General features: G+C 37.6%; 1 protein-coding gene across 1 annotated transcript in view; it reads left to right on the forward strand.

The window, feature by feature from the left end:
* The first annotated feature begins 3906 nt into the window (after positions 1-3906).
* The window catches only part of ZNF804B (zinc finger protein 804B), a 104027-nt gene continuing 89636 nt past the window's right edge, over positions 3907-18297 (forward strand). Inside the window, exons 1-2 of the mRNA XM_070787128.1 lie at positions 3907-3972; positions 4463-4606. Of these exons, the coding sequence (XP_070643229.1) occupies positions 3907-3972; positions 4463-4606 (210 nt within the window). The remainder of the gene's footprint in view (positions 3973-4462; positions 4607-18297) is intronic.

The raw sequence follows: 18297 nt of genomic DNA on the forward strand, positions 1-18297 counted from the left end.
AGTCATGTATGGATGTGAGAGTTGGACTGTGAAGAAAGCTGAGCACCAAAGAATTGATGCTTTTGAACTGTGGTATTGGAGAAGACTCTTGAGAGTTCCTTGGACTGCAAGGAGATCCAACAAGTCCATTCTAAGGGAGATCAGTCTTGGGTGTTCTTTGGAAGGAATGATGCTAAAGCTGAAACTCCAATACTTTGGCCACCTCATGCAAAGAGTTGACTCATTGGAAAAGACCCTGATGCTGGGAGGAACTGGGGGCAGGAGAAGAAGGGGACGACAGAGAAAGAGATGGCTGGATGGCATCACCAACTCGACGGACATGAGTTTGAGTGAACTCCAGGATTTGGTTATGGACAGGGAGGCCTGGTGTGCTGCGATTCATGGGATCGCAAAGAGTCGGACACGACTGAGTGACTGAACTGAACTTAACTGTGAATATGTTTAAGACTGTGTAATTATTTCAGATAGTAAATCTCACCTTAATTTGCCTTCAGGGGTATTTGACCAGCAAAAATATCTTGTCATTCAACAAAGAAGGCAAGGAATGCCAAGAATTTGCAGCATATCTAACGCTATGTGTGAAAAAGAGAGGAAAAAGACTCTGACATTTTCTTCAATTATTCTTAACTAGTGTGAACTAGGTACATTCTATAACAGCTTATGATTATTACTGTATTGCAATTTACAGTGTTCATCTCTTCACATGTAATTCTTCCACTTTGCTGCTGTTTTTGTTTAGGTGCTGAGTTATGTCTGAATCTTTTGTGACCCTGTGAAGTGTAGCCCACCAGGCTTCTCTGTCCATGGGATTTCCCAGGCAAGAATACTGGAGTTGGTTGCCACTTCCTTCTCCAGGGGATCTTTCCAAACCAGGGATCGAATGAACACGTCCTGCATTGCAGGTGGATCTTTTACCACTGAGATATCGGTTGTTGTTCAGTCGCTCAGTTGTGTCCGACTCTTTGAGATTCCACGGTCTTTAGCATACCAAGCTTCCCTGTCCTTCACGATCACCTGGGGTTTGCTTAAACTCATGTCCATTGAGTTGATGATGCCACTAGGGAAGCCTGTAATTCTCCCATGCTACACTGTTAAAGTCTGAAGAAAGACTTATTAAGAAATTAACTGTTAAAGTTGCCTAATAAGAGATTCTTGCCTGTACAAGTGCTTGATAATAGCAGGATGAAAGTATGGTTAGACAAGTGGAAAAATGAGTGGATGACAGCATGATACAATGGAAAATGCACCCCTGCTTTAATGTTACCTGATTTTATTAAAATCATTAAATTACTAAGTATTTGTTGCCTGTTCTGCTATTAATAAATTGCAAGATTAAATTACATGATGGCTTCTCTACTAGTCTGAGACCTTACGCTCCAGCCTGCTGGCACATATACGACTGGACCAACTCAGCTTCATCTCCATAGTCTACTTTCACACATCAGAACTGGTCTACTTTATTCCAAGCAATGCCATGAACGACTAGATTGTGGTTCTTTTGCTGAAAGTCAGCTCTTGCTCTATTCTCAGTTTCAAGTTTTGCCAAAAATCCTTAAGAAATCTTCTTTTTTTTCTTTTTTTTCCTTTTCTTTTTCCTGCTATGCCTACCCAACTCTTGGATTGTAGTCTCCTCTGCCTGAGACTCTCAGGTTTTTTCCCATTTCTATTCCTAGTCTCTGCTCTTGGGCTTATGCGTTTACTTCTGGCTTTGAAGGACAAACTGTATTGTGAACCCTGTATAGTTTGCTAATTTATCCACTTATGTATCCTTCCTCTTTTAATCAGGGGACTAGGATATGCCATGGGGAATATCAATAGTCTCTTAGAGGGAAGAGATATATCAGCCCCATATCCTGACAAGAAAAATTAAGCAAGAAACAGGGTATTTAATTTAGTCAGATGGCTTTGTAAAATGTGAATATTTATAGGGAATGATATAGACTAAAATATTGGTAGAACTCTCATAACTTTTTTCATTGAGAGCCATGTAATATCATAATTAAAGGGTGTTTTAGAAATAAAAGATGTTTAGATATAGATGTTGAGACTAACTGGAAAAGCTCTACTCTGGCCATGGAGCTATTGTCATAAAATCCTCTGTGTAATACATAATCTGGAATAATATGAAAATACATCTTTAATGACAAATTCACCCTGAATTCTCAGTTGCTACCCCTACTGCAACTCCAGTTAATGAAGCTGAGGCAGAGTTGCTTAATGTCCAAGCACATGGTCAATTTTCTGAGGCTGTGTCATTGTAGAGTAAGAACTATGGGTAAACCAACGTAGACCCTCTTTCCAATCCAATTGCTAAAATTATACTGAGAAAGACCGTAATTTTTAGTGAGAGAGACTGGATGAAAAAATAATTATTTCCCCTGATTCTAAGTCTACTACTAAATAGTAGCCTACTACTACTGCTCCCACAGTTATTAAGTAACTGTATGATCTCAATTCCTTCAACAACTGGTTTTTTGGTCTTAAAATTGGTGTCCACATTCTTGTTTCTGAATATATCCTATCAAGTAGCTTTGATATGCCCCATTAACCTAGAATGTAACCAGATTTTTACTTCAACTCTCTTAGCTAGGCACTCTAGATATTTAGTCTAATTTGCTCTTTATGAATGTACTAATGCCCTTCCTGCTTCTTGCCATATTGGGACTTGAATCACTATGTTCCCATATCTAGATTAATTGCCTCATCAGTTCATCCAACCCTGTGAGAATCTGCCCAGATTGCTTTTTTGTCTGGGCGATGATACCACTATGATTTAAACTTATGGCCCAGTTTCTTTTCATAGAAGGTTAGTCATTTTGGAGAAACAAAGCTAAAATCCATTCTTTATTTTGTTCACCCATTCTTTATGCATATTTATTTGGCGTTCTTTATGTGCCAGCCATTCTTTCATCTAGGCACTGGGATAATAGAGCAGAACTTGCAGGATGGTAAGAGGCATGAATATGTAAGCCATCATTATCCATTAATTTATGTCATGCATATTAAGTAAGGACCTATTCTGGGCTAGATAATATGTTTGGTACTGTTGACACAAAAATGAATAAAACAGTTCTTGCCTTTAAAAGATTTATGGGAACCATAGACATGAAAACAATTTTTTTAATATCATATGGCATGTCTGATGATAAAATTAAAGAGGGTAATATGGGAACATATGCATTTGTCACTACTATTCTATAGGCAATGAGCGAATTCAAGAGGATTTTAAGTGGGGGAATTATGTGGCCAGAATTCTGTTTGAGATAGAGCATAGTTAAAATTGTAAACACTTAACTAATGGGAATTTACTATATAGCTCAGGGAGCTCTCTATTCAATGCTCTCTGTTGACCTAAATAGGAAGGAAACCCAAAAAAGAGGGGATATATATATACATATAGCTGATTCACGTTGCTGTACAATAGAAACTAACAACATTTTAAAAATAGCAATTATACCCCAATGAAAATTAATTAAAAATAACTTTGAAAATTGTAACACACTCATTAGCAATCCTAGCAGGAGCTAATGTTTGTGGAAGAAGCTTAGGCCGAAGTTAGAGGTTTTGGATAAATAAGGCTCTAACTGTGGTATAACATGAGTTTGAGTGAACTCTGGGCGTTGGTGATGGACAGGGAGGCCTGGCGTGCTGTGATTCGTGGGGTCACAAAGAGTTGGATACGACTGAGTGACTGAACTAAACTGAACTATGGTATGAAAGGGATCACCCTGGGAGAGTGTGTGGATTGGATAAATTTGTTGACTGAGGATGGAATTGTGTGGAATACAAAAATATAAGGGGTAATATCAAAGAAAGAAATGTCTGTGAAAAAAACAAAGTAGGCATGATCATAGATGTGTTTGGTAATAAGAAACATAATGGAGGCTTTCTCCTCCCTGAAATACCATGGAAAAGGATTCCAAGAGGGTCCAAGAACTGGGTGTTGAGAAAAGGCTCTCACCAGTTATCAAGGTGGGGAATGCATAATGTAAAGAGAGAATAGTAATCCCAACACTTAAGATCTCAGGTAGGCTAAAGTACATGAAGCAGTAGGTGAATAATACAAAAGAATGCAATCAATGCCCGATAAAATATGATAGTAGAGAGGTCACAGTTTCGGGATGGGTCACTGGATAGGTAGAGGACATAGTGGTGATATTATAGTTAGATGGGTCAGCAGTACCACACCCGGAAACAGGTGGCAGGAAGACAAAGAGTAATGACCATACTGAAGCTGAGGGCTCAGCTCCTTTAGGATAAGTCACTATATGTTCATTGATAATTTAGTATTAGGCCAGGCTGAAAGTTGCTTCCATTGTGCCATAGAGTTCTTAAATGTAACGAGGCTAACCATTTCCTTTGAGTCACAGTAAAATTAAATTACCAACTTGATTAATATGAGATCTGGTTATGCTATTAGAAATATAACCAACATTTTTACCTTTTTTTTTTTTTTCCAAAGGATTTTCCAGAAAAGGAGAAGTCCACAGCAAAGGCCCTGGAAGATGTAAAGGCGAACTTTTACTGTGAGTTATGTGACAAGCAGTACCACAAACACCAGGAGTTTGACAATCATATTAATTCCTATGACCATGCTCATAAGCAGGTAAGTTGAAGTGGGAAATAACCTTCGTATTCCTGGATTTCTACTTTCAGAATACAACGTATGTAACTGGCCTTATTTATCCTCATCTAAGTTCCTGAGATGTTATACCATTTTTTTTTCCTCAAAAGTTGTGTTTTTTTGTTTAAATATTAAGTGAAATACTTTTTCCTAGAAAGAATATAGGATCCAATAGTAGACTGACATTTATTTTAGGATTATATGTGTGAGGAAACCAGGACTCAGTAAAAATAAGGCGAGATTCAAAACCACCTAGCTACTTAGTGGCAGATCTAGAATATTGGACAAGTATTAGGATAAGATGTAGCATAGAATATTTTTGAGTTCCAAGGTATAGGGAATACTAAGTTTTGGGAGAAAATTTTTTCAAGAGAATGTTATATTTTTCGCAAGAATATCCTTTTAGGAAAATCAAAGTGATTACTTAATAAATGAACCATTGCAGACAAGCTAACGAAGACAATCTCAGACAAAGGCAAAGTTGGGGGGTAATGGAAGATATATAAATATATAAATAAAATCAGTGTTGACATTCTACACAAAATTCTAAGATTATCTTTTTCCATTTGTCTGTTAAAGAGCAGGTTATTGTTCTTATCTGTTAAATTTTATCATTGCTGCATGATATATGAGGATATTAGCACTTTAGGAATTATAGGTATCAAACACCACTAAGAAAGAAATCCCATATGGCCATAGAATTATTGCTAAAAGCTGCACAATCCTAATATCATGGAATATATGGATAAATCATGTATAATCTAGACCTATAATATTTATTCAGAGTGAAAAGCAATAAATATTTTGAATAACATCACTAATATGTATTGAGTACATATAAAATATATGGCTTTTACAGTTTCTATTAATATCCTTAAAGCTAGAGCATGAGTATATAATTGACTGGATGTCTCTGACAAGAACAAGAACAACAGGAATCATTGTTCAGGATTGAGATTTCCAAATCTTAATGTGCGTAATCATCACTTTGGAATCTGTTAATAATGCAGATATCTAGATTCTCCTTTAGCTATTCTAACTCAGTAGTTCTAAGATAGGGCTCAGGAACTTACATTTTAAAGTGATACAAAATATAATTTTTCAAATGTATATATAAAAATGAAGTATGTGACTACCATCCAACTCCAACAACAATCTGTCTTGTTTCATTCATAGTACCACAATTTACTCCTCACACCTGCCACCACCTTGGATTATTTTGAAGCACGCTCCAGATATCGTATCATTTCATGTGAAAATATTTCAAGATGTTTAATTATGCTTAGACAACATAGCCATCATCATACCTAAAGTTAACAGTGTCTTGGTATAGGTCATTTGTCTCATAAATGATTTGTAAGTTTGGATTTGTTGAAATCCAAATGTGTCACAATTTTAGCTGATACATAAGTTTCTTTTAATATTTATTTAAACTATGGGTTTTCCACTCCCCCTTTAAATTGTGCCCCTTGCAGTTTGTTTGTTGAAAAATTGGATTGTTTCACACATTTGAGATTTTGCTGAATATGAATCAGTGTTGTCTTTTCACATTTTTTCTGTCTTCTGTATTTCCTTTAAACTGATTGTTACAGATAAAACCTGTCAAATGCTGGTTCCTTAGCAAAAAACAGAGTAGAGAGTGTGTTGTATCTTTCCATAAGGAAGTATATGAGATCAAGTTTTCTTTCTTTCTATGACTTGCCGTTTATGAGTGGGTTTAGGTACAATTGCCTTGATCGTTAATTACCCCACCTACAGTTTGCTTAAATCTATTACTTCATTTGGAGCTGTAAAATGATTATATTATCTCTGTGTCTTTTATTAGATAAAATATGTCTATAAAGACAAATTTCCCGAAAGTATCACCCGAAGTGAATTTTATGTAGGAGTGCTTCAGGCTGCATTTTAAGAAAAAATTTATTCTGGAGGTTTGGAGAAATCTCCAAAAGTGACCATGGAAGGTCTCATGGGACAGTGATATTTGATCTGTGTTTTAGATATATACAAGTAAATATGGAAAAAGAGATTCAAGATGGGATAGCATTCTTGATAGTGGAAACACAAGGAGCTAAGGTGAGGAAATGGAGGAGTACAAGGCCTCTTTTGTAGAAAGTATTGGACTCCAGGAGGGTGAATTGTCCACACTTGATCTGCCTTCTACAGCCTGCCTTTCACTCTGGAATTCTGCCTCATCAGTTCCCTTTTTTATCACTTTCCTTAATTTTATTTCTATTGTCTTTCTCACATTTTGATAAAACAACCCTTCCTCAATCCTTATATTCCATCTATTTCCCCATTTCTGCTTTTGTTTTTTTGTGTGTTTTTTTAGGCTTCCTAGCTTTCTAACATTCCTAGGCATGCTCCTTGTTCAAGCAGTGATTGAGTTTCCATTATTTATTTTTGTGCTGATTATAGAGAGTGGAAAAAATGATCCCTAATTTCAGGAGGCCTATTATCTTGCCTGGAAAATTCCATGGACAGAGTAGTTTAGTAGGTTACAGTCCATGCAGTGGCAAAGATTCAATATTAGAGAAATTATTATCTAGGATACTAAGAGAACATATAAAAATTATTTAGCAATGACGAGTTGACAAATGAAATAGAAATCCTAAAAATGAATTAGAAGTTAGCCATGTTAACCAACTACGAATGGAAAGTTACCTTTATGGTAGAAAGGCATGGGGGCAGTTATAAAGCATGACCCACACATAAAGAAGCTGCAAAAGGATACATTGTGATCACTAAAGTCATCATCAGTGTCTTGGGGACTTTAAAAATCTTTGAAGCTCTCCTTCATCCCTCCCATTCTTCTCTTGCAATAGACCTCATTCTCCGTCTTCCCTTTGCATTCTCTTTTCACCATCTATGTTAATCTCACTCCTGATTCTTTGCTAGCGCCTTCTAACTGGACTCCCTGCTTCTAGTATTTTCCATGTTCTACACTGACCTATCCATTTCCAGCCAGATTGATCTTCCCAAACTCTCACATTTATACAATCACTCCCCTTGGAAATCTTCAATGACTGCTGGCTGACATTTTGTAAAAGTATGAATTACTTAGTTTGTCATTCAAGATACCCACGGTTTGGCTCTGGCATCTATTTCCAGATTTATCTCCTTCAAACCCAGAATTTTCCTAGTTTCTTAAAAAATTCATTATGCTTTTCCACCTGCTCATATTGGCTCATAATCTTCCCTCTGTCTGGGATCCCCTCCTGTCTTATGGCTGTATTTCAACATATGCTTCAGTAGATTTAATACACAGATTGATGACTTACATTTTGATATGAAAAAAGCTGAGATCTCATGGTAAGCGGACTTATCAACATTTTCTAAATTCCTTTTGATCAAAGGATCATTAATATTGTGCAGAATTTTGTACTTGCTGCCCACTTTGGGTAACACTGAAATAATTAAATTTACCACAGACCTTGTAAGATTACTTTCCTAGATCAATATTGAAATACTTCCATCTAAAGATTTATTTTGGCCCAAAATATTTTGAAAATTACCTGAACTCTAAATGAAGCTGAGTTTACAATTTGCCTTTTAAATGAAACAATTTTAGATACAGAAAATAGGAAGTATGCACTAAAGTAAAATATACAAAAACTTTTTTTTTTGTTTTCAAATTCCAAAGCTAAATATGTCTATTTGGTTCTTGCTTCACTAACAGCTCTTCTTGATTGTGATGCTGATTATAATAACGGTAGTAGGGTTTTGGATGGGAGTATTTTCTAGCCTAACAGGAACAGTTGCCTTAATTTTATGTTCCATGGGGATTCAGAGTAAATATCTGGCCTCTTCTGTTGACAGGGTAACCCTCTCTACTTTCCTCTTCTCATTTATAATTACTCAGGATCCTGCAGTTTAATAAGTGATTTCTAAAGCATTTATGTTACCTTGTATCTAAATAGCAGTCCTATGTGTTTAATTCACTTTATTGCAAATATCATATTATTCACAGATTTATTGTAATTATAGAGAAGTAAGTTAACACTTATGATTATACAGTGGAAGGGACAAATAGATTTAAAGGACTAGATCTGATAGACAGAATGCTTGATGAACTATGGACAGATGTTCATGACATTGTACAGGAGACAGGGATCAAGACTAACCCCAGGAAAAAGAAATGCAAAAAAGCAAAATGGCTGTCTGCAGAGGCCTTAAAAAATAGCTGAGAAAAGAAGAGAAGCAAAGGAGAAAAGGATAGATATATCCATTTGAATGCAGAGTTCCAAAGAATAGCAAGGAGACATAAGAAAGACTTCCTCAGTGATCAATGCCAAGAAATAGAGGAAAACAATAGAATGGAAAAGACTAGAGATCTCTTCAAGAAAATTAGAGATACCAAGGGAAAACATTTCATGCAAAGATGGGCTCTAAAGGACAGAAATGGTATGCACCTGACAGACACAGAAGATATTAAGAAGAGGTGGCAAGAATACACAGATCAGATCAGATCAGATCATTCGCTCAGTTATGTCCGACTCTTTGCGATCCCATGAATCGCAGAACGCCAGGCTTCCCTGTCCATCACCAACTCCCGGGGTTCACTGAGACTCACGTCCATCGAGTCAGTGATGCCATCCAGCCCTCTCATCCTCTGTCGTCCCCTTCTCCTCCTGCCCCCAATCCCTCCCAGCATCAGAGTCTTTTCCAATGAGTCAACTCTTCACATGAGGTGGCCAAAGTACTGGAGTTTCAGCTTTAGCATCATTCCTTCCAAAGAAATCCCAGGGCTGATCTCCTTCAGAATGGACTGGTTGGATCTCCTTGCAGTCCAAGGGACTCTCAAGAGTGTTCTCCAACACCACAGTTCAAACGCATCAATTATTCAGCATTCATCTTTTTTATAATCCAACTCTCACATCCATACATGATCACAGGAAAAACCATAGCCTTGATTAGACGAACCTTTGTTGGCAAAGTAATGTCTCTGCTTTTGAATATGCTATCTAGGTTGGTCATAACTTTCCTTCCAAGGAGTAAGTGTCTTTTAATTTCATGGCTGCAGTCACCATCTGTAGTGATTTTGGAGCCCAGAAAAATAAAGTCTGACACTGTTTCCACTGTATCCCCATCTATTTCCCATGAAGTGGTGGGACCAGATGCCATGATCTTCGTTTTCTGAATGTTGAGCTTTAAGCCGACTTTTTCACTCTCCACTTTTACTTTCATCAAGAGGCTTTTTAGTTCCTCTTCACTTTCTGCCATCTTTACAAAAAAGATCTTCAGACACCAGTTAATGACAATGGTGTGATCACTCACCTAGAGCCACATTCTGGAATGTGAAGTGGGTCTTAGGAAGCACCACTACAAACAAAGCGAGTGGAGGTGATGGAATCCCAGTTGAGCTATTTCATATCCTGAAAGATGATGCTGTGAAAGTGCTGCACTCAATATGCCAGCAAATCTGGAAAACTCAGCAGTGGCCACAGGACTGGAAAAGGTCAATTTTCATTCCAATCCCAAAGAAAGGCAATGCCAAAGAATGCTCAAACTACCGCATAATTGCCCTCATCTCACACGCTAGTAAAGAAATGCTCAAAATTATCCAAGTCAGGCTTCAGCAATATGTGAACCATGAACTTGCAGATGTTCAAGCTGGTTTTAGAAAAGGCAGAGGAACCAGAGATCAAATTGCCAACATCTGCTGGATCATGGAAAAAGCAAGAGAATTCCAGAAAAACATCTATTTCTGCTTTACTGACTATGCCAAAGCTTTGATTATGTGGGTCACAATAAACTGTGGAAAATTCTGAAAGAGATGGGATTACCAGACCACCTGACCTGCCTCTTGAGAAACCTGTGTGCAGGTCAGGAAGCAACAGTGAGAACTGGACATGGAACAACACACTGGTTCAAAATTGGGAAAGGAGTATGTCAAGGCTGTATATTGTCACCCTGCTTATTTAACTTATATACAGAGTACATCATGAGAAATGGTGGGCTGGGTGAAGCACAAGCTGGAATAAAGATTGTCACGAGAAATATCAATAACCTCAGATATGCAGATGACACCACCCTTATGGCAGAAAGTGAAGAACTATGGAGCCTCTTGATAAAAGTGAAAGAGGAGAGTGAAAAAGTTGGCTTAAACATTAACATTCAGAAAACTAAGATCATGGCATTTGGTCCCATCACTTCATGGCAAATAGATGGGGAAACAGTGGAAACAATGAGATAATTTATTTGGGGGGGGGGGGGCTCCAAAATCACTGCAGATGGTGATTGCAGCCCTGAAATTAAAAGATGCTTACTCCTTGAAAGGAAAGTTATGACCAACCTTGCCAGCATATTAAAAAAGCAGAGACATTACTTTGCCAACAAAGGTCTGTCTAGTCAAGGCTATGGTTTTTCCAGTAGTTATGTATGGATGTGAGAGTTGGACTATAAAAAAGATGAATGCTGAATAATTGATGCGTTTGAACTGTGGTGTTGGAGAACACTCTTGAGAGTCCCTTGGACTGCAAGGAGATCCAACCATTCAGTCCTCAAGGAGATCAGTCCTGGGTATTCATTGGAAGGACTGATGTTGAAGCTGAAACTCCAATACTTTGGCCATCTGATTCGAAGAGCTGACTCATTTGAAAAGACCCTGATGCTGGGAAAGATTGAGGGCAGGAGGAAAAGTGGACAATGGGGAATGAGATGGTTGGATGGCATCATGGATTCAATGGACATGAATTTGGGTAGGCTCCAGGCATTGGTGATGGACAGGGAGGCCTGGCGTACTGCAGGTCATGGGGTGGCAAAGAGCCGGGCACAAGTGAGTGACTGAACTGAACTGAACTGAACTGAATTGAAGTTAACACATAACTTTTATGAATGAAGTAAAATAATCTGGGACTCATAGCTTTGAACTAATTCCACTGGACATTTAATAATGTTTTCTGCTGCCGCTGCTGTTGCTACTAAGTCTCTTCAATCGTGTCCGACTCTGTGTGACCCCATAGATGGCAGCCCACCAGGCTCCTCCATCCCTGGGATTCTCCAGGCAAGAACACTGGAGTGGGTTGCTATTTCCTTCCCCAATGAATGAAAGTGAAGAGTGAAAGTGAAGTCACTCAGTCACGTCTGACTCTTAGCGCCCCCATGGACTGCAGCGTAGGAGGCTCCTCTGTCCAGGGGATTTTCCAGGCAAGAGTACTGGAATGGGTTGCCTTTGCCTTCTCCAAATAATGTTTTCTATAATTTAATAAAAATTGAGATATGCTTCTTTTAGAAAAAGCTTATCAATAATTACAAAGCTATTTTTTTTCAATTTCAACAATAAAAAATGAATTTCTAGATTTGACAATCATGTTCTACATGTAACTCAAGTTTTTAGAAATAATGATTTTTTTAGCTATTGCCTTGAACTTCTTAAAATTTTGTGTGAAATACTGGGCATTAATACTAAAGCAATTTGAATGTGTATACAAATTACTATTGCTTGGATAAAGAAAATATTGTAACTATTAATATAACTACCATGTCAATAACACTTAATTCCTTCTGAGACTATCAAGTTATAATCTTTTTTTCGGGACTGTTAGCTGCAAATGCATAATACTGAAACAAATAATACACATTCTCAGAAGGAATACAAGTTTCTTCTGCCCCAGAGACATTCTGACTCATCTCAGTTTAGAAAACACAAATGAGCCGAATCTCCGTACAATTAACCCATAAATATATCTTCAGTAATAAAAAACAAATCCACTTTTAGATCCTCCACATGTGACATTTAATCCTACTAATCTTCATTTGCTTCTCAATAGGATTTATTTTCACTCAGGAGTAGCTGTTCACTTCTCAAGCTTGGATTTGAACTCCAACTGATTCATTCTTAAATTACTGTCTCAGATTTTCCTCCATCTTTACTTGCTGCAGATAAAATAAGCAAAACAAAATTATCTCTTTTTATCTTGACTCCAAGTGGAAAAGATTCTCAAAGATGCTAAATGAATTCGATTTAATTACCCTTGCATTGTTCCTATAATTTGATTTATGTTTTATCCAAATACTGCTCAATGATGCATTTCATTATATCATATTTAAACTACTACTCATCTTATATGGCAACAGCATTTCAAAGTATATTTTATTTGTATGGTTTGTAAGATTAAAGAAGAAATACAAATTATAGTGTCTAGAATGAACACTCTCAGAACCATAAATGTTGGTAAAACAAAATCATACTTATTTCCTGCTGTATTTTGCATTCTATAACCTGAGGTTTCTTGTAGATTTTAAATTCCTATATCTGATCCACACCCCTCTCACCCAAGAATTACCCACCAGTAATTGGAAACTCTATTAGCAAAGAAGTATAAAAGAACCAAGACTGATCTTATAATAGCTTCTGGATCATAATACTGGTTTCACCCTAGTTAGAGGCTTTTTAATCTTAAGATTACCTCCTAACTGAAAAATCAATTTAAAAATCTATGTTCTGGCTTTGTTTTTCAGATGTGCTAAGTGATTTCTTGCCTTAGTGCATTTGTCATATCTCTTTCTTCCATAAATTTTCTTTCAGATGATTTTCAAATTTCTGATTCCTCTCTTCATTTGAACCTTAGCTCCGTGTCATCTATTATGCATGGTCTTTCTTTTACATTCTAACTTGGGTAGTCAGTTGCCAGTTTTCCAAATTCCAGTACCTTATTGGTATTGTCTATGGGTTGGAATCAACTTATTCTGGCTCTCCAGAGCCAACCGTCTAATATTTAAGAATTTTGTGAACTGGTTCTTAAACCATTGGTAGCTTGAAATTATCCATGTTAGGAGATCCACAAACATACAAATAGGGCTTTATATATTTCATTTGATTTTTCCTTAGACTTGATATACCAGCACACCATTGTTTAATACTCTTTTAAAAAGAAAAAAAATTTTGCCTTTTGAAATTTTTGCCCCTTACCCTGTTCCCTGCCATTAACTTCACAAAGAGAAGAACGAGACATCATTGTCTCTATTGGCTATGTATCCCCGTACTTCTGGAATTAGAGCAGGTCTAGCACATAGGAACCCACTCCAGTGTTCTTGCCTGGAAAATCCCAGGGACGGGGGAGCCTGGTGGGCTGCCGTCTATGGGGTCACACAGAGTCGGACACGACTGAAGCGACTTAGCAGCAGCAGCAGCAGCACATAGGAAAGACTTAATAAAAATTTTTTAATGAATGAGTAGTTGAATAAGTGAGTTTCTAGAATTTATCATGCTACTCGGTCCTATATCAATATATTCACACATCATTGATTAATCACAGCTTCTTTTTTCTGCTGATTTTATTGAAATATAATTGTTGTACATCAATGTGTAAGTTTTAGGTTACAGCATGATTTGATTTACATATACTATGAAATGATAACCACAATAGATGGTATTGAGCTTTTTACTAAGTTATATGAGTTCTTCATATATGTTAGATATTAATCCCTTATCAGAAAGATAACTTGAAAATGTTTTTCCCATTTCATCGGTTATCTTTTCACTTTGTTATTGATTAGGATTTCTACTTGGGCACTGTAGGTATGAACTCAGTCTGCCAAGTCCAAGTGCTGGCTGTTTTAAGACCCTCCACCTCACTTCTCTGTCATAATAAGATTCCCAGTGGTCGAGCCCTACAGATTCCCTTGCAATTTGGGGCAAGATCAAGGAACGGGCTCCCACAAAGTGACACACAGTGTTGGGGGTAGGGGTTGGCTGTCCACCCTGGATTGTCCTTGCTCACCGGAGAACCTGAAGACTGAGGGGAGACCCTTCCACGTGGTAAGTGCTGGCCTCCTAGGGAAGGGACAGTAATATCCATGAGTAACTGCTTCTCTCACCTTGCAATTCAGCATCATGGTCTCCATGGTGCAAGGGGTGCTTTAGCCTCACCTCTTTATTCTAGGATTTTCTCAGTGATGTCTTGTTCTTGGATGGTTATTAGCTGTTCTCACCAGAGGGAACAAAGTCAGGAATGACCTATGTCACTATCTTTGTGATGTTACCCTTAATCACTCCTTAGGTAAGTAACGTGAATGTAGTGAGCAACATCACAAGTTCTTTATAATTGTTAAGAAAAGGCTGTCATGAAAATCCATTTTTACAATTTTAGAAAATGCTTGGACCTATATTAATGTTGGGCACGACTGTGTGACTTCACTTTCAATTTTCACTTTCATGCATTGGAGAAGGAAATGGCAACCCACTCCAGTGTTCTTGCCTGGAGAATCCCAGGGACGGGGGAGCCTGGTGGGATGCCTTCTATGGGGTCACACAGAGTCGGACATGACTGAAGTGACTTAGCAGCAGCAGCAGTGTTCTGCTGTAAGACTTTTAGACTTTACTCTGTGGGAAATTACTAGTCTCCATGGGCTTTTAAGTAAGCAAATGATAGTATCAGATTAGTGATTTAGAAGAAAAAACCTAAAAGCAGTTTAAGGATCAGAAGGTAAGAGAGCTCAGTTCTGCAGTCAGAAGGGAGCCTAAGAGAGATGACTCAAGTATTTACAGCAGTGACAAGGAGAGGAAGGGAGAAGGGTACATCTAGAACGTTGTCCATGGCTTGCAGTATGTGAACACATGATCTTATATCACTTGTGATCAGATAAATAAAAATTTGGAGAGTTTTCAAAATGTCAAATAGGAAAATAGAATTTTACTACCCACTGTTGACATGATGTAAGACACTAGAAACTGTAAAACATTACTGGGGGGATATAAATTGTTTCAGTCTTTGATGTTCAGCTTTGGATTATTTATCAAAAGACTTAAAATGTGAATTTTTCCTATTAACATTTCCATCTTGCATATATTCTAGAAGAATAATCGCATTAATGCCAAAGACTTATACACAAGGATATATAAAATAGAAAAATACCAAAAGTAATCTAAACATAGAGTGAAAAGAGAATAACTAAATTATGATACACATAAACCAAAGTTCTGTGTACAATTTAAAATCATTTTGGATCTATATTTTATATAAAATTAATTCTTAAAAGGAATGCTTGGATACTTGTTCATATTAAAAAATTAAGGAATACATAAATACGAAACACTGAGTAATAGTACTTAATTGCAATTTGGTCCATAAGTTTCTAAATGCTTATTATCAAATCATAAACTTTGTATAAAAGATAGACATAAAATATGATTATATTACACATATTAATCTGCCTCATATGTTTTTGTTTATATCTTATCAATCCATAGGACTTATATTTTATTGTGTTAATTCAGTGCTCAGAATTTATGTCATTGTGACTTGTAAATATTTTTAATTTGATCTGCATAAGGTACTATGCTTACTTTATGATCATATTTTCTTTCTTTTACACTTATTTTATTGCTGGAGTTAGAAACTGCCTTATTCTTATATGTGCTTCATTATTTAAAGTTGCTGCCTATTTCTAATTCATCTCTGACCTATCTACCATAAATAAGAAAAAAGTATCATTACAAAATATCAGATAAATGAAATACTAGGTCAATCAGTCCTAGTCCAGCCCCTCCCCTTTCGGACGAAGTCCTCTGTCTTTCTGCTCCAGTGTTACCAGGTTGCTCTCCAGATCTGCACAGATCTTCTTTCAGGATTTATCTTTGTCACCATCCTATGAATGCTTTTATTTCTCTCCTAGATTGCTTTTATTTCTCTCCTAGATTATATTCCTTGTTTCCTTGATCTCATGACTTTCTATATCATATTTCCTCTTTTGGTGGAATCTATTCTGCAGAAGCTTCCTAAGCGCATACTTACAAGGTAAAATTTTACGGCCCTTGTCTATCAGTAAATATAAATGTGTTTATTCTACACTTACATTTTATTTATTTTTCAACTGGCTTTTAGCCTTTAGTGTTGCTCCTGAAAAGTTATATGTCCTTTGGGATCCTAATTCTTCCTTTCAGAAACTTATAGACTCTACTCTTCCTCATTTCATTTTACGGAGAAGGCAATGGCACCCCACTGTAGTACTCTTGCCTAGAAAATCCCATGGATGGAGGAGCCTGGTAGGCTGCAGTCCATGGGGTTGCCAGGAGTTGGACACGACTGAGCAACTTCACTTTCACTTTTCACTTTCATGCATTGGAGAAGGAAATGGCAACCCACTCCAGTGTTCTTGCCTGGAGAATTCCAGGGACAGGGGAGCCTGGTGGGCTGCCGTCTATGGGGTCGCACAGAGTCGGACACGACTGAAGCGACTTAGCAGCAACAGCAGCAGCATTTCATTTTATATCAAACATTTTCATAGTGCCTGCTAGGAGGTACCAGTTCAGTTCAGTTCAGGCACTCAGTCGTGTCCGACTCTGTGACCACATGGACTACAGCATGCTAGGACTCCCTGTCCATTACCAACTCCCGGAGTTTACTCAAACTCATGTCCATTCAGTTGGTGATGCTATCCAACCATTTCATCCTTTGTCGTCCCCTTCTCCTCCTGCCTTCAACCTTTCCCAGCATCAAGGTCTCTAAAATGAGTCTGTTCTTCACATCAAGTGGCCAAAGTATTGGAGTTTCAGCTTCAGCATCAGTCTTTCCAATGAATATTCAAGACTGATTTCCTTTAGGATGGATGGTTTGATCTCCTTGCAGTCCAAGGGACTCTCAAGAGTCTTCTCCAAGACCACAGTTCAAAAGCATCAATTCTTTGGTGCTCAGCTCTCTTTATAGTCCAGCTCTCACACCCATAAATGCTACTGGAAAAACTATAGCTTTGACTAGACAGACCTTTGTTGGCAAAGTAATGTCTCTGCTTTTTAAAATGCTATCTATGTTGGTCATAACTTTTCTTCCAAGTAGCAAGCACCTTTTAATTTCATGGCTACAGTCACCATCTGCAGTGATTTTGGAGCCCAAGAAAATAAAGTCTGACACTGTTCCCACTGTTTCCCCATCTACTTGCCATGAAGAGATGGGACCAGATGCCATGATCTTAGTTTTCTGAATGTTGAGCTTTAAGCCAACTTTTTCACTCTCCTCTTTCACTTTCATCAAGAGGTTCTTTAGTTCTTTTTCGCTTTCTGCCATAAGGGTGGTATCATCTGCATATCTGAGGTTATTGATATTTCTCCCAGCAATCTTGATTCCAGCCTGTGCTTCATCCATCCCAGCATTTCTCATGAGGTACTCTGCATATAAGTTAAATAAGCAGGGTGACAATGAGGTACTCTGCATATAAGTTAAATAAGCAGGGTGACAATATACAGCCTCGACATACTCCTTTCCCAATTTTGAACCAGTCTGTTGTTCCATGTCCAGTTCTAACTGTTGCTTCCTGACCTGCATACAGGTTTCTCAACAGGCAGGTCAGGTGGTCTGGTATTCCCAGCTCTTTCAGAATTTTCCACAGCTTATTGTGATCCACACAGTCAAAGGTTTTGGCATAGTCAATACAGCAGAAATAGATGTTTTTCTGGAACTCTCTTGCCTTTTTGATGATCCAGCAGATGTTGGCAATTTGATCTCTGGTTCCTCTGCATTTTCTAAAACCAGCTTGAACATCTGGAAGTTCATGGTTCATGTATTGCTGAAGCCTGGCTTAAAGAATTTTTTTTTTTTTTTGGCTTAAAGAATTTTGAGCATTACTTTATCAGTGTGTGAAATGAGTAAAATTGTGCAGTAGTTTGAGCATTCTTTGGCATTGCCTTTCTTTGGGATTGTATTGAATACTGACCTTTTCCAGTCCTGTGGCCACTG

The sequence above is a fragment of the Bos indicus genome, chromosome 4 (genome assembly GCF_029378745.1).
Source record: "Bos indicus isolate NIAB-ARS_2022 breed Sahiwal x Tharparkar chromosome 4, NIAB-ARS_B.indTharparkar_mat_pri_1.0, whole genome shotgun sequence".
Taxonomy (NCBI): Eukaryota; Metazoa; Chordata; class Mammalia; order Artiodactyla; family Bovidae; genus Bos; species Bos indicus.